Source organism: Acanthochromis polyacanthus, chromosome 21 (genome assembly GCF_021347895.1).
Source record: "Acanthochromis polyacanthus isolate Apoly-LR-REF ecotype Palm Island chromosome 21, KAUST_Apoly_ChrSc, whole genome shotgun sequence".
Taxonomy (NCBI): Eukaryota; Metazoa; Chordata; class Actinopteri; family Pomacentridae; genus Acanthochromis; species Acanthochromis polyacanthus.
In genome coordinates this window covers 31,052,459-31,076,011 of record NC_067133.1, presented here as the reverse complement: position 1 = coordinate 31,076,011, position 23,553 = coordinate 31,052,459, and the positions used below count along the sequence as shown (strand labels likewise).

Sequence of the window (23,553 nt, the reverse complement as noted above, 5' to 3'; positions counted from 1 at the left end):
ATCTCAGCCTCCTCCAGAGGAACTCATTCCAGCTTGTACCACAATATTTGGAGAAATATTTTAATAATCTCTGAAGGGAATCTTGTTCTTCCTGTTCCTGCCCAGAGCTCATGACCACAGATGAGAGCTGGAATGTAGACCGACTGGTAAACCTTCACCACGATGGTTCTCCTGATGCTGCTTCACCTACCTGCTGTCTAGTTCTAGGATCAGGAGACACCACCAGGTTTACAGAAATAGGAGGACATGACCTCACAGGAGCTGCTGGTACCAGAACAACAGACCTGAACGTCTGGTAGAGCAGCTTAGTTTAGGAGATAAACAGTCTACAAGCTCCATGACGCATAAGAAGGCTCCATTTTAGACTAAATGTATTTTTTATTTGTCCTTCAGAAACCATTTCCAGTGAAGCTGATGTTAAAATGTTTGTTCAGAGGAGAAACTCACCAGAGGATCCTAAAGCAAATGATGCGTTTGAGGAAGAACAACTCCAGGAGTTTCTATCAGGTGAACACATTAAACACAGCAGACACCAAACACACCGACAAACTTTCTGAATGTAAATGTTTCTGCATTTTTATTTTTCAAAATGTCCAAAAATTCAATACATGGTAAAAAGAAGAAGATCAAACAGAATGTTGGAGGATCTCTGAAACATCATTCAGAAAACAAACATTTCCATAAAAATGCTCCTCTGCCGTCTACACGCAGACGTTCAGGTTCTGGTGGGTCCATAAAGTCTGGAGGAGCAGGAACTAAAGTCTAGGAGATCAGAAGGTCTCTGGAGGTAGCACATCGTCTATCTGGAGGAGTTGGAGCTGGAACGCGAGCGGTGACGTCTGCGACCAGGAGACCTGGAGCGAGAGCGACGGCGAGCTGGAGACCTCCTCCTGGGAGAGCGAGACCTGGAGGAGGAAACACAGAAGGTCCAGGCTGAAGAACATAACATACTGATGGAAATCTCTCCTGCCTAAGGTACCGATCACTCCTGTACCTTCTCCTCATGCGTGGTGGGCTGCGACGCCACATGGGTGGAGGTGGAGGCATCCGGCGAGGAGGAGAAGGTCTGCGAGGCGGAGGACGGATCCGCTGAGTCAGCACAGCAGAAGCAGTGATTTCCTGTCCGTCGATCTGACCTGAGGACCAGACAGGAAGTCCTTCAACATCTCCACCCACCCCAGTCTGAACACACCGCCCTGAACCTGCTGCTCACCTCCATCCATGTGCTTCAGGGCCTTCTGGGCCTCCTCAGGGGTCTCAAACTCCACGTAAGCGTGGCCTCTGGGCAGGTGTGGGTGGAGCCTATCCATTGGGAGGTCCACCATCTTTATCTTCCCATAAGTAGAGAAGATCTCCTGGATGTGGTCCTGGTGAACAACACGGATGTTCTCTGATCACAATTTGGACTAAAACCGATCATTCAACCAGAAACATGATTAATAAATCATCTCAGAAACTAGACTTCCACCTTAAAACGGACTCTGTGTCTCATAATTCTGAACAGGTTTTAACTTTTTAATAACTGATAGAAAACCTGGAACTTTTTTATGATGATCTAAGCTTCAAATCAGAGTTTGTCATGTGTCTCAGATCAGGACAAACAATAAAAACATTCAGGGAATAAAGAAGAAAAGCACAAAATAAAAGTATTCAGACAATAAAAACCAATGACAGTAAACTGACTAATGTTAGTGGAGGAACGAGGATCTAGAAGTTTCCTCGACCTCCAACAGAATAACACTAACTCTGCTTTAACCAGGAGGAACTTCATTCCTGAAGGTCCAGCACTAACTAATGAGCTCTGAGAGGCAGACAGGACCTGCTCTCCTAACGTTAACACCTGGTGAGCTGAACATGATGGAATATAACCTGAGATGTGGTGTTAACGTTCTCCTAACGTTAACACCACAGACAGGAGACCTGTTCTAATCTCAGGTTACGTTCCATCATGTTTAGCTCATCAGGTGTTAACGCTAGGAGAACATTAGCATGTTATCTGTGGTGTTAATGTTAGAAGAACGTCAGCGGAACGTAAGTGGCGTTCCTCGGCTCACCTTGGTCACGTTCCTGGTCAGGCGGCCCAGGTGGACTTTCGTGGGTTTGGGACTCGGGCTTCTTTTCCGGCGCTCCTTGTCGTCGCTCCTCTTCTGTGTTTTAGAGCTGCAGGATCAGAAAAACACTCGATGATGTCATGAGGACTGAAGAAAGACAAGCAGGAGACACCAAAGGACACGAACACGGAGTAACGACGTGAAATCAGACGTACGCTGAGCGGGAGCGACGCCGGTTGTCGTGGCGTCTGCGGCTGGGACTGGGAGAACCTGAGGAGCTGGAGGAGGATGAGGACCGGGAGCTGGAAGAACCAGAGTGGCTGGAACCAGAAGAACTGGATCCACTGGAGGAACCGGAGCTGGAACCAGAGCTGCTGCTGGAGGTGGAGCTGGACCTGGTGGGATCCAAACACAGGAGGAGATGTTAGTGAGTGTTGACCGTTTTGGATATTTTCTAAAGACGAACGGAGGGAAAAACCACCTGCTGCTGCTGCTGCCGGTGGAGGCGCTGCGACGTTTCTTCACTTTGTCTCGTCCTCGCTCCTTCTCCCCGTCCTTCACTCCCGTCTTCTCTTTGCCTCGTTCTTTGGTTTTGTCCTCCTCCTTCCGCTTGGTGGGTGATGGAGCCCTGAAGCCACAAAGAAACCTCACTGTGGTTCATTTATTCTGAGAAAGTCTGAAGATTCATCAGGTCCTCCAGTCCAGCTGCTTCATTTCAACACATTCTGATTATTTTACTTCTCAGCAAACAGGAAACCTTTGAGGACATTCATCCAGTTTATTCACACTTTGCACCATTTTCTGACATTTTATTGACAAATCAACTCCCAGAATAATTCACAAAGAAATAATTAAAAACATCTTCATTAGAAATCAGTAAGTTTCATTATTTTAGAAATCATTTAGTGGATACCAAAATGAAAAAAGATCTTACATTTCATGTCTAAAATATTCAAAGTTTAATCAAACAAACCGCGGTCTTATTTTTGAAAGACTGGAATTAATGAACTTATTGTTATTTTACAGCTAAATAAATCTGAAACACAAAACAATCCAGAAAAGTTCCTGAAACAACAAATACAAGAAAAAGATTCAACCAAAACCAAGCAACAGACCACAGAATAGATTATTATTATTATTATTGATGGTTTAAGTTTGTTTCAAACAGAGAACACGACCAATGGAATCAGTGGAGTTATTATTACTGAACTATTCTTTGTGCTGGATCATAGAAACCTCTGGATTGTGATTCCCATAACATGTATCTATCATTTACGAATCACTTTCTTCACTTTAATGAGTGAATCAGTGAGTTAACCATCAGGATAACCAGTGTTACAGATAACATTAACTGAGGTAAATCTGTATAATTAAACACACTGCAGGATCTGAACCTAATATTTTATTTGGAGCGATGGGCTGTCATCCCTCAATCCCAGCAGCTCCTTCAAATGTCTTTCTTTTCATTTAAAAAAAAAATGAACTGTTGTAAATCCTCCACAGCAAAGTCCTCCCGGTGAGTACTGAGGTAAACTACAGGTAACTATGCTGCTCAGTATCTACTCTGTGGGGTTAATAAGACGTCCATTCGTGCTTAAAGCGACAGCAGCTCACAGAGGAGTGACGTCTTAGAAAATAGGACAGCGACTTACTGGAGAAAAGTTATTAGCTGAAGACAACTCATAACAGATTCTATGAGTTAAATGCTGATGTCCAGCTAACGGTACGTTAAGTGGAGCTACCGATATGCTAACGGTACGTAGCATATCGGTAGCTTCAGTTAACTGGAGCCAACTGAGCAAACTTCTGATAGCATTAAGCTAATATCTATAGGATTTAAAAGGTTTAAAAGATTTTAAAATTTTTAAAAGATTTAATTTAAAAGGATGTAGGAAAGGGAGAGAAACATCTTATTATTGTTATTATTATTATCTCGTTATTATTTCTGTCTGCAGACTGAAAGCAGCTGCAGGAGAGTTTCAGTCCAACAGACCCTCACAGATCTTCCATAAATCCCCAAACATTCAAAGTTCTGGTTCTACAGCCCCATCAAGACGTCATTAGCTACTGTTCTTATTTAATTTTATTGTTCTATTTATTTTTCATTTTACATTCAGCCTTTAAAGGTCATTTCAACATTCCATTCAATAAAAAAGTGGTTAAAGTAAAATCTGCAATCATTTGTTTCCTGCTGCTGAAATAATCCTGGAGGAAACCCTGCACAGCTGTTAGGATTTCAGAGAAGTTATTGTAAAAAAAATAAAAATATTCCAAATGCATTTGAAGATGACATCTCATTAACTAAAGAAGTCATTCAAAAAGTTTATGTTAATGTAGTTTAAAGTACAGAAAAGGTTCATGACGATTCAGGGAAGAAGTCCATTATAAACCTGGATAGAGATATTAGAACATGAACTATGAATTACTGAGGAAATATGCAGAAAATACTTTTGATGAAAAAAATACTCTCTTTACTTTAAGCTCTAAATTGTTTGTTTTCTTCATTTTTCTGTTCTAATCTCTTATTTTAAGCTCTTGTTTTGCTCAAAACTCTGTATTGTCTTCATTGTACGCTCTAAACTTTTAATTTAAGTTCTTAACTCTTATTTTCTTTATATTTCTGCGCTAAACTCTTTATTGTTATTTTTTTTTCGGCTCTATCAGAGACCAACCGCCGCCATTGACTCTCATTCACAAACGAGCTGCAGCTTTTATTGTTCTGCTCTAAACTCTTATTTTAGGCTCTGATTTTTGCTCTAAACTCTGTATTTTCTTTACTTTGAGCTGTTAACTCTTTATTTTTCTGTATTTTCTGCTCTAACTCGCACCAAACCGCCGTCTTTGACTCTCATTCAGAAACAACAGATCCTGAACATTCTGCTCAATAACCGGACAAAATGAACCCTAACCGATCACAGAACACCGCTAGCCTTCCCTGTGAGCTGATTTACCCGCTGGAGGACAAACTAAGGTCATTTAAACCGATTAAAGGAGAAGAAAAGCAGAAGAAAAGCAGAAACTCACATTTCTGGAATCGACGCGCTGCTGAAGGCCTGAGTGACTGTCGCGGAGTGATTACGAAAATCGGACGTTACGTAGACACACGCGCGCCACTTACAACCAATGACGCTATATATATACGTCATTGCTTACAACTCGTTGTTTATTTTACGGTGTTTCCGGTAAAATGTGAGTTTTTGGGCTGAAACCGGAGCGAGGCCGAGCAGTTAAGAACCGTTTTATCATGACCGGAAGGATTTAACCCGACAGGAGGCTCCAGCAGAGCTTCCGTCCCGACGAGGAGGTGAGAGCGTCACTTTAAAGCGCAGTTAGCCTGCTAGCCTGTTAGCATCAGGGATGGATGCCTGGATTTTAATAAAGATGTTTAAATATTTGGATGATTTATGATTATTTAGTTCAGGAGAGTCAAACTCATCATAGTCCAGGTTCCACATCCATCCCAGTGTGATCTCCAGTAAAACCACATCATAATAACCTGTAAATAACCACAACTCCTAATGGTTCCTTTGATTTAGTGCTGCAGAAATGTTCACATTTAAGGAATTATCTTTTTGCTTAACATCATGAACAACCTGGGATTTCTGAAGAAAAATAAGTTTAGTTTCAGCAGCATTCATCCTCAGTTTATCATTTCCACATTACAGATCACAGAGTGTCTACAAAGGAACACAACATTTAGTCACCTGGAACTGAACCATGGAGGATTTACTGGAGGATCAGAACGACAATAAAGACAAGAAAGGGATAAAAGCATCAAAAACAAGACAATATAACAAAAACGAGACACAAAGCAACAAAAAATGAGACAGATTACACGAAATAAAACATTAGACAAAAAGTTACAAGGCGACAAAAAGAAGAAAAAGTTACATAAACGACACAAGAGCAAAAATGACAAAAGCGAAACAAACCAACAAAAATGAGACAAAACCGCAAAAGAACAAAGAACAATCTAGTATTTTACTTTCTGATCCAAACAGCTTGTCATGGTCTAGAAATGATTTTAAATTTATAGTTTTACTAATTTACAATCTGCAGTTAATGTCTTCTCTGTAATTTTTACACTTTGAGGGCCGGATTGGACCCTCTGGAGGACCACTTTTGGACCACGGGCCGAGTGTTGGACACCCCTGGGTTAGATGTTAATAAAAATGTTTTCCGTCGTTGGATCAGATGCTGTCTGCCCTCCAGAACTTCTGCATACCAGATAAACCAGAGCATCGCCCCGTTTAGTCTCTGATTTGTTTTTTTCTCGGTTTAAATAATGTTTGTTAAACGAGTAAAGCTTTTATTTCTGCTGTGAAGTGCTCAAAACAACACATACGGCTAAAAAGATGGTAAAATATAAACTAATAATTACAACACGTCATACTGTTAATAGGATAGTAAACTATCTGATCTAATAATGACTGTAGTCTGATTTAGATTGTTAGAAGGACCACCTGATGTCAGAAAATCCCAAAACCACAGGTTCAGTTTTCATGCAGTCTGAAACTTTAATACTGTAACGCTTTAAAAATGAATCATTCCAGTGATGTTTTTAGAGGAGCTGGATCTAAACAGAGGAAAAAAATAGTTTAAAAACAGCAGTTTGGTTCCGTTTCCATGGAATTCTGGCACAATGTTCTCTGGATGTTCAGGAGCTCTGTGGAGCTGATTTTCATGATTCAAACACCAGACGAGGCGCTCCTGCTGCTGAAATATCTGACTGTGTTCTCATGCAGAGGAATGGAAGCAAAGTCTGTGTCTTCTGAATAAAATCATATAAACTTTGTGCATCTAAGAACCTTAAATCAGAGAAAATGAGCAGCAGCAGCAGAATGAGCTGTTAGATCTAACAACCCACATCCTAACCCTATATCTGCATTCACACACAGTTCACTTTTTAACCTTTCTGTCCTGGTGTTGAACAAACCCGACAGTTTGATTCTGATGGTTTCTCCTTCAGACCAGCAGCAGAACCAGAAGGTTCCTCCTCCCTGAGAGCCATGGGCCGGCTGGACGACGCTGCCAAACACAAGGTGGTGGAGCTGCGGAAGGCCGGTCTGAGTTTCCGGAAGATCAAAGCTGTGCTGGAGCTGGAGAACATCAAGGTGTCTGCTCAGGCCATCTACCTGTTCCTGAGGGAGTTCCAGGGGAGACCTCCAGGGCGGGTGAGGCCTGCAGAGGCCGGAAGCAGCTCATCTCCAGTCCAGATGCAGCCTCGAACCGGGCCGATGCAGGAGAGCTGGAGCAGCGTTCATCTGCAGAACCTGCTGCGGGACTCGTCTCACCACGCCGGCTTCACGGCTGCAGACTTTCCCAAACAGACTTCCACAACTCCAGAAGCCGCTGCAAATTCTTCTGGACCTGCGGAGAACCTCGGAGGCAGTCGGTCAGAACAGCAGCACGAAGGAAACAAGGAGGAGAACGACATCCAGATCGTCAGCGTCACGTCTCTGGCCCAGCAGAGACCTCAGACCTCCAGGCCAGAGGCCGGAGCTGCTTCCATGAGGAGGAGAGTCACACCTTCTCCAGCCACCAGCTCCATGCTGGCAGCGAGGAAGAGACTCCTGGATAAAGCTCTGTCCCACCGGATGAAGGTACAGCCTCACATCACCTCACTGGTTGTAGTTTAAAACGTTTGTCTCATGTCATTGTGCTGAAAAGTCTTTCCACCAGGTGGCGTCCTTGTTGAGGAGAGATCAGTCCAGTGTCCAGGGTTCTGATCTGAGGTCTGCTCTGCCTGAAACCTACGATCTGACCTCCGACAAGGTGAGAACATCTCAAACCTCCGACACTCTGCGGTTCTGTTTAGGTCAGAGTTATTTTATCCATAAAACACTTCCTGTCTTTTCCACCTGAAGGAGCGGTAATGTTCTACTTGTGAGGCCCGGATTATTTCTGTAATTTCTGCATTTGTATTTTGAAAATATTTATTTGACCAAACAGCCACAGGATAAAGCTCAGACTGGTTCAGTCTCTGAGGGACCAGAATAACTGGGTCTGTTCTCTCCTGGTTCTGGTTTTAATTCCTGTTGTTCTCCAGACGGTGGTGGAGGCCCAGCCTGGAGGTGGCAGCGCCCCCAGACGTTTCCTGACCCAGAGACCAGGCCTGTCTGTGCGCTCCTTCCACCCTCCTCCTCGAGTCGGGATCCGTCTTCCAAACCGGCCGCTAGCAGCGTTAGCGTCGTCTGGCCCTGGAGCCGCCGTGATCCGCCTCCACGCCCCGGGCCGCAGCGAGGGGAACCCGAGTCCTCAGCAGGTCCAGGACGGAGCAGCCAGAGGTCTGCCGGACCAGATCCAGGCGCTGGGCTCGGAGGTGCGCAGTCTGAGCCTGGCGGTGAAGATGCTGGTGGAGCAGCAGTGCCGGCTGGAGAGGGAACAGGTCCAGCAGACGCAGGTCCAGAAGCAGATCCTCAGCACCCTCCAGACCCTGGCCTCCAAAGTCGGACAGTGTAGCAGCGTTCAGCAGCAGCAAACCAAAACCCCGTCCCCTTCTGCTGCCCCCTCCTTCAGCCAGGACTCCTTCAGCTTCAGCCAGAGCTCCTACCCCCAGAGCCAGCCGGCCTTCAGCCCTCTGGAGGCTCTGGAGACTTCAGAGGCCTTTAAACTGCCTGGACTGAGTCCCGCCGGCATGAACGGGTTTCCACCTTGTAGCAGCGCTGAGAGCCTCCCCCTCAGCCACTCCTCCCCCCAGCCACAGACATATTACTCCCAGCAGAGCAGCCTGATGTCCTACAGTCAGCCCTACTCCACCTTCAGCCAGCCCCAGACCTTCAGAGCAGCTCACAGCAAAACATCCGACTTCAGCAGCAGCTTCCAGGACTGCAGCGTGTCGACGGCGAGCCTGATGACGTCTGCACACCCGACCCAGGACCGGCAGGTCAGCAGCATTAAGGTGGAGGGGCCGTAGGAGGTCCAGATGTTTGGGACCAGAAGGGCTCAGATGGTTCCTTGGACTGGTTGTTGAGGCTCACGTGTTTTTAACAAATAATGTAGCATTTTTTAAATTTATTTAAACAGTGAATTTTCAAAAGCAATAGAATAAAAACTGATTCCAGATTTCTGTCAGTAGAACGGCATCAGACTGTCTGCTGATCACAATAAAGAGCTGATTTAAAACACGTCCCCTTTCACTGAGTGAGACTGATGTATGACCGATATCTGAACCTGCAGCTAAACATCTGGATTTAAACGGAGGAGGTTTTAAACAGGAGCAGCCTTTCACAGTATTTAACCTAAAGTTTACATGAACATAAAGGAGGTTTAGACGCATTCATCTCAGGTGGATTAGCAGCTGTGTTCCTGAGATGTTCTGATCAGGACAAGGTTGGAGCAGAGAGAGTTCAGACAGAACACGTGTTATTCTGTGACTGTACCGGCCAGCTGAGGAACATTTTAAATGGAAAGGTGAATCAGATAGACGGCCTGAGTTCTTCTGATTCTGAGATGTTTGCACTTGTTTTACTGTCTGGAGGGACTTAAACCAATTTAAAACTAATAAAGTGGCAGAAAACCTATGAGCAGCATGTCTGGTTCTGACATAATGAGGAGATCTCAGAAGCCTGGAGAAGATCAGTTTATTCTTCTGAACATTGACAGGGATCAGCTGAACTTGAGGTTCCATGAAATCATGACAACATTCAGTTAAAAAGAGCAAAGTTAGTGTTAAATCATGGAACATCTGTAGGATGTACCTCCAGCATCAGTGGGTTTAGATGTTTTTCCACACTGAAGACCAAAACCAGCAGCTCTGATTCTTCTTCAGATCAACCATGAATGTTCTTTAGCAGCGGCGGACGGCACACAGCTGCTGAGGTGGAGGAGACAGAGTGAATCCTACAGCTGGAGTGATGTCCAGCTGATCTTCTGAAACTCCAGGTGGAGCAGTGAAGCGAAAGTGCTGCAGGAGGGAGGTGAAGAAGAGGAAGAGCTCCATCCTGGCCAGACTCTCTCCAACACAAGTCCTGCGACCTGCAAGACCAGAACATGTCAGCATGATCCCACAAGCAGCACTCTAAAGAAGCAGCTCTGACCTGCAGAGAAGGCCATGAAGGCATCTCTCCAGATGAACCTGCCCTCCTGGTTGAGGAAATGAGCAGGATTGAAGGTGTGTGGACTCTCCCATTCACTCTCATCGTACAGGACAGAAGCCAGCAGAGGAAGCACTGTGGTTCCCTGCAAGGAGGAGGAGGAGAGCAGCTCTCACAACAAACACTTTGAGGAACATCTCTGGGTACAATGTGCTAAAAGTAAAGGACCATATTTTCATGGTAAATGCTGTTAAACTGATGAGTTAAAAATATGAATACTCTAGTAATCACTGTTCTGATGGTTTGTGTCTGTGGAGGAAGTAATAAAAGGTCATGAAGCAGTGAGGATGTCCGGAAGGTTGGTGAAGATTAGAAAGTTAAATCAGATGCTGTGTAGGAAAATGAAATAAGGAGAACTGAAAACAATGTTGTCCACTTAAGGCAATATAAAAATGATTTATCAGAAACGTAACACATAAAGGAGTAACATGCATGAAGACTGCCATAAATAACAGTAGGGGTGGGTGTGCAGTGAGGCTAGCGCATGTTCTCTGTAAAACATGACCTGGTTCTCCCCTGACCTGGCTGACTTAATCCATCAGAAAAATGCCCTATGGCAGAGATCCAGGTCCTCCCAGTCTCCCGTCGATTGGCTCGTCTTTAGACAGTGCAGGAATAACACCACGCATCCAATTAGGACAGCCAAAAGCAGCTACTTCAGGGAGAAATTCTCAAGTTGTGGCTCCGACCAAAAGTAGTTTTGGAAAACAGTGCAGTCTATGGAAGACAAAATGACCTCTCCCTTACTTCCTGTATCCATGAAGTTTGGTGACTTAATGGTCACTGATAAGTCATGCATGGCTTCACTCTTCAACCAACATTTTGTGAACTCAGATCTTCACTGCTCTGGCCTTCAACACTGCTCAGTCATACAAGCCTCCTCCTCCCACTGAGGCCAGTTTCTCTTTGCAACCAATTTTAAATTCAGAAGTACTGGAGGAACTTCCCAAGCTGGATTCCAACAAATCTGCCGGTGCTGACGGGATAGACCCCTTATTTTTAAAAGTAGCTGCTCATGTCATTTCTGCTCCTATTACACACTTGTCCATTTGTTTGTCAGTTTTACCCTCTGACTGGAAATCAGCCATAATCATCCCTCTTGTCAAAGGCGGCTCTGGCCTCAACTGTTACAGGCCAGTCTCCATCTTGCCTTGTCTGACCAAAGTCATGGAGAGGTTAGTTCACAAACAGTTAAACCACTTCATTAACTCAAACCATATCCTGTCAAACTTGCAGTCAGGTTTCAGAACTGGCTATGGGTGCATCACTGCCATCCTAAAGGTCCTTGATGACATCTTTACCACTATGGACAACAAGCAGGCCTGCATAGCCACCTTCATAGACCTGGCCAAGGCCTTTGATTCAGTAGACCACACAATCCTTCTGCAAAGGCTCTCTAGCATTGGCCTGTCCTCAAGCTGTATTAACTGGTTTGCCAGCTGTTGTAATAATCATGTACAGCAAGTAAAGTCAGAGAACTTTATATCAAGACCTCTGATCATTGGTAAGGGTGTACCTCAAGGCTCCATCTTGGGCCCTACTTTATTCCCCCCCCCCCCCCCCCCATCTACATTAATGATGTAGCCAAAGCCATTTGTGCCTCCCGGATACACCTCTACGCTGATGACGCCATTATTTACTCCACTGGTCCATCACTTCACTCTGCTGCATCTACCCTTCAACTCAGCCTTGCTTCAGTTGAGTCTTTAAGACCTTCACTTGCACCTCAATTCCAAGAAAACAAAATGTATGCTATTTAACCGGACAAACAGCGTGTCCAGCCCCCTAGTGTTCACCTGTGCAGATGGCTCAGATCTGGAATTCGTTAATTCCTACAAGTATAGGCCTCTGGCTGGACTCTTCTTTCATATCAACATTCTACAGGCTAAAATCAAATCTAGACTGGGTTCCTTCACCGAAATAAGGCCTCCTGTACATATTCTGCCAAAAACACTCTTGTGAAGATGACCATCCTCCTCATGTTTGACTACGGCGATGTAATCTATAAAATGGCCACCAAGTGTGTCCTTACAGGCTTGATGTCCTCCATCACTCAGCCATCCGTCTTGCCACCGGTGCTCCTTTCTCCACCCACCATTGCAACCTCTACAAACTGGTGGGCTGGCCTTCCTTTGAAACCAGACGACTCCAACACTGGCTCTGACTCATTTACAAGACTATCAGGGAAGACACCTTAGCACCTCTCCAACCCTCCCATAACAACTACCACCTGAGGTCCAGTGGTTTCATAACACTTTCTATCCCCAAGGTTTGCACTGTCTTTGGATTTGCTGCAGCAATCGATTGGAATTCCCTCCCAAACAGCCATCACCATACATTTTTAAGCAGAAGCTGCAGCAGACCCTTGCTGACTACTGCCCATGCTGAATGTTTTTATTGAATTTCTTGCATTAATTTAGGGTGTTTTTAATCTCTTTAAACATTTGTGTGTAATTATATATATGTTTACTTGTTTGTTATCCTTCCTGCTGGGGCCTCTTGTGAGGTCATCATTGTAAAGGAGAAATTTTTCTCAACTGATCTTACCTGGTAAAATAAAGAATAAAAAAATAAATGGTGAAATATAATAATCTGATTTAGAAAAGTAGAATGATGTCAGAGCCGTCTATCCCATAATATGCTCTATAGGGGTGGAGAGAAGGAAAAAAAAAAAAAAAAAAAAAAAGGAGCCACTCTGACAGCTTAAAGGCAATGCACAGCTCCGTTGCTTCAGTTTTTCTTGTCGTGCTGCTCCATGAACTCTGCTGCCCCTGAATGCTGGCTGATCTTTAAAGAAGCTTTATGGACATTTGAATGCGCTAAAGTCTTCCACTCTGGCCCTGATTTGGGACTTAGTTTCCACATCACTTTCAGAGAAGTGTCAGCAGACCTGTTTGATGAAGTATCCCTGGAAGGTGACGTCCCGGCTGGTCTGGTGAGGGATGGCCAAGGGAAGGATGTTCGCCATCCTCTGGGTCTCATGAATCACAGCATCAGTGAATGGAAGGTTCCTGCGGTCATCCATCCGGACCCGACGACCTCCAGCCACCCTGTCCAGCTCCTCCTGGACCTGGTCTGGACAGAAGCAGAGAAAACTCACCTTCATTACTCGTGCTGAAAACAGATCTACCGAAACCAGAGGTTCTTCTGGGTCTGAATGTGAACAGGAACCTGACAGGATATTCAGACTCTGGTAAAGAAGCCATCCATCCTCTATACACCGCTTTATCCTCACTAGGGTCATGGGGGGGTGCTGGAGTCTATCCCAGCTGACTCTGGTGAAGGCAGGGGACACCCTGGACAGGTCACCAGTCTGTCACAGGGCTACATATACAGACACACAATCACACTCACATTCACACCTACGGACAATTTAGAGTAACCAATTAACCTCAGCATGTTTTTGGACTGTGGGAGGAAGCCGGAGTACCCGGAGAAAACCCACGCATGCACAGGGAGAACATGCAAACTCCATGCAGAAAGATCCCAGGCCGGGATTTGAACCGGGGATCTTCTTGCTGCAAGGCAAAAGTGCTAACCACTGCTCCACTGTGCAGCACCTGGTAAAGAATCTTACTGAAGTTTTCTGGGACTTCAGTTTGGTTAGAAATTCACTCCAAAGCTCCCAGTGTGCAGTGGGGTATGACTGGGCTTCAGTGGATCAGTCAGTTTGTTGGCAAAGTGTGTCGTGAGGTAAATCGACCGAGAACATTCTGGAGAAAGCAGCAGTGTGTTGGCGGCACATTAAAGGTGAAGTGCTCCCAGATTAGATTCTCAAGTCTCACCCTGAATCTGTGGATATTTGGCCATAAACAGTAAAGCCCATCTCAGGGTGGAGGACGTGGTGTCGGTTCCAGCAGCAAACAGGTTGGTCACTGAGATCACCAAGTTCTTGTCAGAGTACAGAGAGTCTGGAACACCTGAGTCCTACAGGAAAGAACATGCATTTATCATGAACTAAATATTATGAATAACAATAATCCAAACTGTTCATTAAAATCAAAGTGTCACCTGATCTTTCTGCTGCCGGATCAGGAAACAGTCCACAAACCCTCGGCACATGTTGGGGTTCAGCGTCTCTTTCAGATGCTTCACCAAATCCTTCACGTCTCTTTCATTATTTTCAATATGGTTTAAAATCACCCGACGGTTTTTTACCCAGCGCAACATTCTAGGAAACATGTTGTAAAACTGAGGAGGTACAGAGAACATTATTCCAACCAGACTGAATTCTTAGATGTGAAAGTGAACAAATAAATTCTAGTTTGCACTGAAGTGTTTGACAAGTACAAGCTTGGACATTCAAAAAAAATAATATATATATATATATATATATCTCACTACAGTAAGTTAGAAAAGAACTCAGAGCAGAACCCTAAGGCTGCTCAGTCCTTGGATCATTTCTGATCAATAAGTCCTGATAAGTTAGGATCACAATCATGTGATCGTCAGGCAGCTGACATAGTGTTCCCTTGTCTTTGTTACAGTGACGCTATCTGGCAATGATACAGAAATCTTTACAGACGGACGGTCTGAAGGTCAGAAATGACAGAAGGACCAAGTGATTAGATTTTGGCAGTGATGCAGCTTTTAGTCTGGACCCATGGATGCACAGAGACACCAGGTGGTGCTAGAGCATCTGCCCTCAGTATCAAGCAGGTGGCCTGTGCCTCAATTTTTATTTAAACATTAAAACACACAACCCATGCCGTGACTTTCCTCATCTCGTAACGTGAACACGAGGAGCGGACGCGCATGATGCAGAAGCTGCACAGCCCACAGGCATCTCCACCCTGACGGTAGTCACCAACCAGGGTACATGTAAATGAATCAAGTGTTTTTTCAGCCTCAGTTGCCACACGGTGCATTTATTTGTCTCTGTTGTGAAGTAGCCCGTCTCAGGCAGCGCTAATCAACCGTGCCTAAATTAGCCTACAGCCCGTCTGCTTAACAAGCTGGACTACCCATAATAATAGACATGACGATGATGACCACACAACCAATGTTATTTGGTGAATTGGTAAAGCATACTATAACTGAATGTTTAGTTTGTGTAGGTTTATTATTTGCCTACATTAGGTAGAGGCAACACTTATTTGCTAAATGACAAAAAGAAAACATAGCTTTCTGCCTTGTTGGAGCCCAATGTCAGGGATAAGTCTTGATATTGTCAATCTCTTAATTTACCAATTGCGACATGCCCGGAAGGGAGAGGATCAAGAGAGACAAAGAAAGGGAGCTACAGCAGGGAAGCATCTCTCTGCTTGATTTAAAAAAAAAAAAACAAAAAAAAAACAAAAAACACCCATCTAAGGAGGATGAGGAGACAGATCATGATCACGAAGAGCAAAGCTCAGAGTCATGTTCACCGTTTAGGGTCTTTTCCTCTGATTTTATTGAGCTCTTTTAAAAGCTGTTCCTGATTTATTTTGTCAACACAAAGTGATTTGATGGAGCTAAATCAGGCAATAGGCCATCTAAGCAAAATAGATTATTTTGTGCCAACCATGAGTTCCTTCTACGTTGCAACACTGGCAGTAATTTTGTATTTACATTGATAGGCTATTGTTAAAACTTGACAATGATAACCTATTAAAATGAGTCTTCAGAACACAACTGTGTAAGTAGGGAATTGAACTTAGGTCATGGCATTTACGGTTTTGTTTTTTTAAATCTCACACTGTTATATTCAGGCAGTCAGTGGTTCAACACGCCGCACAAGGTGCCCTTTTTTTCCACCGAGCACCTGCCCCCAAAATGTCTGTGCACGCCACTGAAGATTTCTGTGTCATGGCCAGATAGCAGCACTGCATCACTGTAACCATGGAAACCAGTGAACACTACATCAGCTGATTGTGATCCTGCTACAAATCCACCTCTGAGGACTTATCCATTAGAAATGATCCAAGGACTTTTAAAATAAACTGATGATGACTGAGCAGCCTTGGAGGAGTTCTGCTCTCTGAGTGCTTTTCTTGTCATTTACTCAAACTGTCTTGCTTAGGATTGATTTTAAAATCAATAAGTCAAAAAGCCGACATGGAACCCACCTGGACTGATGCAGAACCTGCGACAGAGATCATCTCAGTGGTCCGAGACACCATGTCTATGAATCGAGGATCTTTCTGTTCAAATCTGCTTCCGTACACAATAGAAGAGATAATGTTGGCCGTTGTGCAATTCACAGGACGAGTTGTGTCAAAGGGTTTCCCTGAAAAGAGACAAATTTATTTAGTGCAACTTGAATAATAGAATCTGACAATAAAACAAACTTCTTAACTGAACCTGGCTTCTAAAAACATGATTAAATAACTGATTTGACCACAGACTCATTTTCTGTGATGAACTCAATAATGTTAACCTTTCAATTAACAGTCCACAAAACAAACATCTTCCTGTGCATCACATTATTCTACAGAAGATTAAAACTGTACCTTCATGCTGTTCAAACATTTCCATCAGATGTCCACATTCCTCCAAGATCTTCTCCTCACACACTCTTTTTCCCATCCCAAAGTCTTTGAGGGTGCTGAGGGCGAAGCGTCGCATCTCTTTCCACGATTCTCCGTTTGCAAACAGGATTCCTGTGAAACACAACAGACGGTTTCATTACGTCCAATAATCCTGAGGTTCTACCCGAGAACACGACGTCCAAGACTGAGAAACAGATCAGAGCTGGAGATCCAGCAGAGGTTTTAAAGGCAACTTTCACCGTGACCTCCTGGGTTCATATCACTGAACAAAGGAGTAATAAATCGTTCTCCAAACTCCTCAGGGTATCCCACCAGAGCCTCCGTCACTGCCTTGCACCCGGCCAGAACCACCACTTTGTTGGGTCCCAGGTGAACCGTGAACACAGAGCCATACTTCTTAGAGAGCTGGAAGAAGAAGACATGCAGCCAATTTGTTGGAGTCATGAAATAAAGTCCAGAAAGAGTTTTGAATCTGAGCCTCACCTCACACAGGGTTCTATAGGGCCTCCTGGGGTCCAGCTGCAGCAGGTTTCCAATCAGAGGCAGCGGCTTCGGCCCCGGAGGTTCCTTCACCGGTTCCTTAGAGCTGAAAGAAGCACAGAGCAGAAAGAGGAGAAGGAGAAGCAGCAGCAGAACAGCAGCCAGCAGCACAGTGGTAGGCCAGGAGAGCAGAGCAGAGAGGAAGTCCTCCAGAAGAGCCATGAGTTCTGCTGCTGATCTTCTCCTGACTGACTGCTGATGGAAGCTGCTGCACATTAACTAGTCTGAACAATCAGGGAGGAAAGATGCACTGCAGGTTCACTGATTATCACCCCACCTCTCATCTCACATGCTGTCCATTTCTTCTGATCCTCCTCCAGATGGTTCTGCTTCTTTATTGGAGTCCAGCTGTGTTTAATTAAACTGATTGGACTTGATTAGGAAAGGCACACACCTGTCTATATAAGACCTTACAGCTCACAGTGCATGTCAGAGCAAATGAGAATCATGAGGTGGAAGGAACTGCCCAAGGAGCTCAGAGACAGAACTGTGGCAAGGCACAGATCTGGACAAGGTTACAAAAGAATTTCTGCAGCACTCAAGGTTCCTCAGAGCACAGTGGCCTCCATAATCCTCAAATGGAAGAAGTTTGGGACGAGCACAACTCTTCCTAGACCTGGCCGTCCAGCCAAACTGAGCAGTGGTGGGAGAAGAGCCTTGGTGAGAGAGGTAAAGAAGAACCCAAAGATCACTGTGGCTGAGCTCCAGAGATGCAGTCGGGAGATAGGAGAAAGTTCCACAAAGTCAACTATCACTGCAGCCCTCCACCAGTCGGGGCTTTATGGCAGAGTGGCCCGACGGAAGCCTCTCCTCAGTGCAAGACACATGAAAGCCGCATAGAGTTTGAAAAAACACATGAAGGACTCCCAGACTATGAGAACCATTCCATGCGGTCTGTTAAATATTAGATCTCTGGTCTAAATCTGTCAGTAAATGATCTGATAACTCCAGACCGATTTGTTCTGTTCATAGTCTTTATCACACCCTTGACCTCGTTCTGTCTTACAGCATAGAGACCCAACAGTTAACAGTATTTCCCCAGAACTCTCTGCTTTCTGACCATTTTGTCACATTTCAATTTAAAACAATGGCTTATATAGGAATTAAGAACAAATCTCATTACAGTAGATGTCTGTCTGACAATTTAGTAACTAAATTTAAGGAAGTAATACCCTCTCTGTTTACTTCAACACCATTTATTGATAAAATAGAAGGCAAATATTATAATTTTACCCCCTCAGAAGTGGATTATTTTGGTAATAAGGCTTCAGCCTCACTACGTACAGCACTTGATAGTAAAAAGAAAGTTCTGTTTGCTCTGTTGAACCTTGTATTCCTTTAGCTTTAACCAGTAACGACTTCATGAGCTTCTTTACACATAAAATAGTTCTGATTAGAGATAAAATTAATCTGGCCCTTCCTACAAATGTCACAGATGCTTTTGAATTGGCTGTTAGACCTGATGAATCTTTAGAATTCTTCACTCCTATATGTCTCTCTGAACTAATTTCAACAGTTTCTACATCCAAACCATCAACATGTCTTTTAGATCCTATCCCAACTAGACTCTTCAAGGAGATTTTACCTTTAATTAATTCTTCAATGTTAGATCTGATTAATCTCTCTCTAGTAACAGGCTATGTACCACAGGCTTTTAAGGTTGCTGTCCGGAGTTTGAATCGCAGCGTCTCCCAAAACACTGTTGGTCCCTCCCTCTGATTTCGCCCCTTTATTTGTGCACGCGCGCAGTACATGAGAGGAGTGCCCGGAGTGCTGCAGCATCTCGCCTGTTTTGCTGTTTTCCCCTCTTCTACATTTAGTACATTTAGTAAATAATAAAGGAATTACGTTAGAATGCTGTATTGAGTCTAACTTGTCCTAATACCAAAATAACATGAATCTGCTAGGACGAACTAGTAAAGTTTCAATATGTGATTACACTCGTGTATCCCTCTGGATGACGTTGTTTATCAAACTTAGTGCATTTACGCGTGTATATGTGTTACATTGTTTATTTATTTCTATCTAGAGTTCAGAATTGCATGACTCCTCTGACGAAGAGTATGTCCCAGACGCCCCAACATCTTCCTCCAGAGGTCGGGCATCTAAACGAAGCCGTCAGGCGGGCTATGGAGGCCGTGGTCGGGGAGCGACGCGAGCACCCCGAGCCAAAAAACGTCCTGCAGTCTCTTGGCCTGACAAGCCGTGGGATTGGTAACTTTTCTGGAAGTTGCTGAGCCCTGATGCTCTCTCCTCCACAAGCAAAACAAATGTGCGCACGGTTGCGTAGTGCGTAGCTCGCCCACCTCTGCATGGGCTTGCTTGCTGTGCGCGTAACCGTTGATTGACAGCATGACAAAGCTGAAGCTCGAACTTGATTGGTCGGCAGCGACCGGCGCTTTTTGGAATAACATGGGGGTCTATGAGAGGAAGGCGGAGCTCAGGACTAAATTTTCATATCGCGTTATTCACCTTATTCAGGAAGTGAGGCAGGGCGGCGCCATTTTTGAGATCGACTTCCGGTTGACCGTCTTTGCACTACAACAACATCGAGTCCTCTCGCTACTGTAGCTACTTTTAACTGTTCTTTTAAGCGATTTTAACATGTTTGGCATCAATTGCGCTGTCCGTGGGTGCCACAACAACTGGGGAAAGATGAAGCTTTCTCTCTCTCAGAATTGTTTAGAGCACGGAAAGGTTAGATCTGAATGCTGCGGACCAGCTCATGGCTATGTAAACACACAGCTTGCATCGGTCACTGTCAGCGCAGCTACAGCGATTCTACCAAAGTTCAGTTTCCACTAAAGACCTAGCTATGCCATCAGTGAGGTAAAAAGATACTCTCTGCCATTTTGAAACGTTGTTATGACTGCGGTTTGGTCAGAATCAGTTTTTTGTTGCTCCAGGGAATTAGCATTAGCTTGTGACAGGGCTAATAACACAGTAAACCGCAGGAGCTGTTCCAGAAATGACAATAACAACCTCCGTTTGCACAACCACATCGTATATACATGAATCAAATAAAGTTTTATTCAAATCAACATACCTTCCATAATATCGCAGCAGTGTGACTGCAGGACCGTCCCAACCCAGCGATACAGGAGCATCCCGTGGTCTCCACCACTCCATCAGCTGTCACCAACACCCACGCCATGTGTGAGGAGGTACTAGCCTGACTCGGACTGACATTAGCTTTAAGAAACGTATATTTCCGTTCTTGATGTAACAGAACAGCGCCGACTTTACCACTGTGCAAATATTGATAGGCTTCAGTGCTCTTATAATTCCTCATAGCCGAGCGATCAACTCCAAGAGACAACACGAAATAGTTAAAAAATAGGTAGTGTCTACAGATACGGACCCGTATCCGTAGCCTGTGGCCTACGGATACGGCACTTTCCCTTACTATAAATATTAATGAGACGTACATGAATATTAATGAGCCGACTGATGAACGCGCTTTGTGATTGGCTGGTAATCCGACGTACATAAATATTAATGAGCCGTCTTGGTAATCCGAGTGATGAAGGCGCTTCCGTGATTCGAGGTGAATCTGCGTGCCGAGCCTGTCATGTCAGTCATCTGCTGTTCTCTTTTCTATCATGCATAATGTCTTATAAATATCATTATCTGACTTTTTCACGGACAGCGATTTGGGGGTTGAAATCAGCACTACTATTAAAAATAGCAAAACTTTTTATTCACGTGACCCTGTTCTAATAAAGCACAAACAGCAAACAAAACAAATGGCGGAACTAACAGCCAGCAAACTACAAGTATTTTTTTACCTTCAAAAGTAGCGACAGACTATTACATATTAACAACCTAAACAAAACCCTGACGTATTTTCTACGTCTGTCAACACAGACACTGTCACAGTCACTTTAATGTTAGCGGACTCTGTTGAATGGCTAAGTTACATCACCACAAACAAATCTCACAGTATCACAGTAAATAGAGTTTGTGGGTTTTTTTAATTCATGCCGAATTAAAGAGCTGCTCCTCACCATTCACGAGTGTTTGTTTCATATTCGACATCCTTAACTTTATCTTGTAAATTAGCGTCCGAAATTAAATGGGAACATTTGCAATGGAGTTCGTCAGCCGCTTCCACCACTGAACGCGGTAAACTAATTAATAGGAACTGGACTTCAAACAATTTATACACGGCGTCTAAAAGCGTAAAAACTGCAATGTCTAAAGTGTGAGAGGAGACGGTGTATTTTTGGTTAAATTACACAATGTTCGCCATCAAAGTCATTCATATAAACTGCCTGTAATGTGCAGCAAATAGTAGTCAACCGGCGCCAGCTCTTCAGTGACCTTAACGGGTCCGTACCTCTAGTACAGATGCTACAGGTACGTAGCATCAACCTAAAAAAATATCGCCACACATGACTTGTGGCCACTTTTTCATGTCATCCTCCCACTCTGTAATAAGTCGCGGATGAGGCAGACTTGATCCATTTCTGTTTTTTAAAGAGGTTTTCGTTTCTTCCCACATCACTCTCTCAGTTGTAAACACCGGCATGATCGAGTTACCGGAAGTGCGACTCAAAACAGGAAGTCCTGCCCGTTGGAAAATGGGCGGAGCTGAATAAGGTGAATACTAACTTTATATTATAGTATCGAACTAGACTAACACATTTAAGCTTTGTTAAAAAATGATACATAAATTGAAAATAAACGGAAACTCCGGACAGCAGCTTTAAGGTTGCTGTCATCAAACCTTTGCTTAAAAAGCCCACTTTAGATCCAGATGTGTTAGCTAACTATAGACCGATATCCAACCTACCATTTCTCTCTAAAATTCTGGAAAGAACAGTTGCAAATCAATTAAGTGAACACTTACAAAGGAATAATTAGTTTGAAATGTTTCAGTCAGGCTTCAGAGTGCATCATAGCACAGAAACAGCTCTAGTGAAAGTTACTAATGACCTTCTCATAGCATCAGATAATGGACTAGTCTCTATACTTGTTTTGTTGGACTTTAGTGCAGCATTTGAAACCATCGATCACAAACTTCTATTACAGCGACTAGAACATTGTATTGGCATTAAAGGGACGGCACTGGACTGGTTTAAATCCTACTTATCAGATAGGTTCCAGTTTGACTCTTCTGAGCATACTAAGGTTAATCGTGGAGTTCCTCAGGGTTCTGTCTTAGGACCAATAATGTTCATATTATACATGCTTCCTTTAGACAATATTCATTTATTTTATTTTATTTATTCATTTATTTAATCAGGGACCATGTAATTATCATAGAACACATAGAACTGATGCATCACATATTGAGTGGGTGAACTAATTTTCAACTCCTGTCCCTGCTTGGGCTTTTAAGTAAAAGTCGTCAAAAGGACCAACAACACAAATAAAAACAGCACAGGCAATATTAAAAACCTCTAACCCCTACCCACGCACACACAGACACGCACAATGACACAATCCACAATCCACTCTAATATTATTAGCAAGTACTGTATTAATTTTGGGCTGCACGGTGATGTGGTGGTTAGCAGCTAGAATGTCCCTGGTTTGTGTCCCAGCCTTACCAGGATCTTTCTGCATGGAGTTTGCATGTGTGGCTTTTCTCCAGGTTCTCCGGCTTCCTCCCACAGTCCAAAAACATGCTGAGGTTAATTGGTGATTCTAAACTGTCTGTCGGTGTGAATGTGATTGTTTGTCTCTATGTGTAGCCCTGTGATAGGCTGTTACCTGTCCAGGTGTCCCCTGCCTTTGCCCCAAGTCAGCTGGGATAGACTCCAGTACCCTAATGATTATTAAGTGGTGTATAGATAATGGATGTAGTAATTTCCATTGTTATGCTGACGACACTCAGTTGTATTTATCTATGAAGCCATATGAAACTAATCCGCTAGCAAGACTGCAAGACTGTCTTCAGGACATGAAGACCTGGATGAGCTGTAATTTCCTGCTACTAAATTCAGACCAGAATGAAGTCATTGTATTTGGCCACAAACATCTTAGAAACTCACTTTCAGAGCAAATACACTGCTCAAAAAAATTAAAGGAACACTTTTTAATCTAAGTATTGCATCAAATCAGTCAAACATGTGGGATACTGATCTGGTCAAGTAAGTAAAAGAGGGGCTTTTTAGTCAGTTTCAGCTGCTTTGGTGTTCATAAAATTAACAACAGATGCACTAGAGGGGTAACAATGAGACACCCCCAAAACAGGAATGAGTTTACAGGTGAAGGCCACTGACATTTCTTCCTTCCTAATGTTTTCTGACTGTTTTTCGCTAGTTTTGCATTTGGCTAGGGTCAGAGTCACTTCTGGTAGCATGAGGCGATACCTGGACCCTACAGAGGTTCCACAGACAGTCCAACTCCTCCAGGATGAAACATCAATGTGTGATATTGCCAGAA

At 43.9% G+C, this 23,553-nt stretch overlaps 3 protein-coding genes across 7 annotated transcripts; 1 reads left to right on the top strand and 2 right to left on the bottom strand.

The window, feature by feature from the left end:
- Window positions 1-560: 560 nt before the first annotated feature.
- LOC110952039 (RNA-binding protein with serine-rich domain 1-like) lies at window positions 561-5,185 on the bottom strand. The gene is made up of 7 exons (XM_022195360.2): window positions 5,076-5,185; window positions 2,533-2,679; window positions 2,267-2,446; window positions 2,055-2,160; window positions 1,214-1,367; window positions 995-1,136; window positions 561-905 (listed from the first exon to the last, which is right to left on the bottom strand). Coding segments are annotated over exons 1-7 (837 nt in total). The 5' UTR covers window positions 5,078-5,185; the 3' UTR covers window positions 561-799.
- A 2-nt stretch (window positions 5,186-5,187) lies between these two features.
- Window positions 5,188-9,180, top strand: LOC110952037 (uncharacterized). Of its 3 annotated transcripts, XM_022195358.2 has the most exons (5): window positions 5,188-5,355; window positions 6,144-6,206; window positions 7,021-7,654; window positions 7,722-7,826; window positions 8,101-9,180. In XM_022195358.2, the coding sequence occupies exons 3-5, from the start codon at window positions 7,061-7,063 to the stop codon at window positions 8,965-8,967; spliced, it is 1,566 nt and encodes a 521-aa protein (XP_022051050.2). In that variant the 5' UTR covers window positions 5,188-5,355; window positions 6,144-6,206; window positions 7,021-7,060; the 3' UTR covers window positions 8,968-9,180. The 3 variants fall into 3 exon arrangements, with proteins under 3 accessions (XP_022051050.2, XP_051796881.1, XP_051796879.1); XM_051940921.1 differs by lacking the exon at window positions 6,144-6,206 and having other exon boundaries at window positions 7,734-7,826; XM_051940919.1 differs by lacking the exon at window positions 6,144-6,206.
- Window positions 9,181-9,618: 438 nt separating this feature from the next.
- On the bottom strand, window positions 9,619-20,578 carry LOC110952038 (cytochrome P450 2K1-like). 3 transcript variants are annotated; one of them, XM_051940918.1, is made up of 10 exons: window positions 20,207-20,578; window positions 17,104-17,206; window positions 16,933-17,025; window positions 16,582-16,731; window positions 16,198-16,358; window positions 14,159-14,338; window positions 13,933-14,074; window positions 13,038-13,222; window positions 10,091-10,232; window positions 9,619-10,028 (listed from the first exon to the last, which is right to left on the bottom strand). In XM_051940918.1, exons 4-10 carry the CDS (start codon window positions 16,694-16,696, stop codon window positions 9,841-9,843), a joined length of 1,113 nt encoding a protein of 370 aa, XP_051796878.1. In that variant the 5' UTR covers window positions 16,697-16,731; window positions 16,933-17,025; window positions 17,104-17,206; window positions 20,207-20,578; the 3' UTR covers window positions 9,619-9,840. The 3 variants fall into 3 exon arrangements, with proteins under 3 accessions (XP_051796878.1, XP_022051051.2, XP_051796877.1); XM_022195359.2 differs by lacking the exon at window positions 20,207-20,578 and having other exon boundaries at window positions 16,860-17,025; window positions 17,104-18,526; XM_051940917.1 differs by lacking the exons at window positions 16,933-17,025; window positions 17,104-17,206.
- Window positions 20,579-23,553: the final 2,975 nt, after the last annotated feature.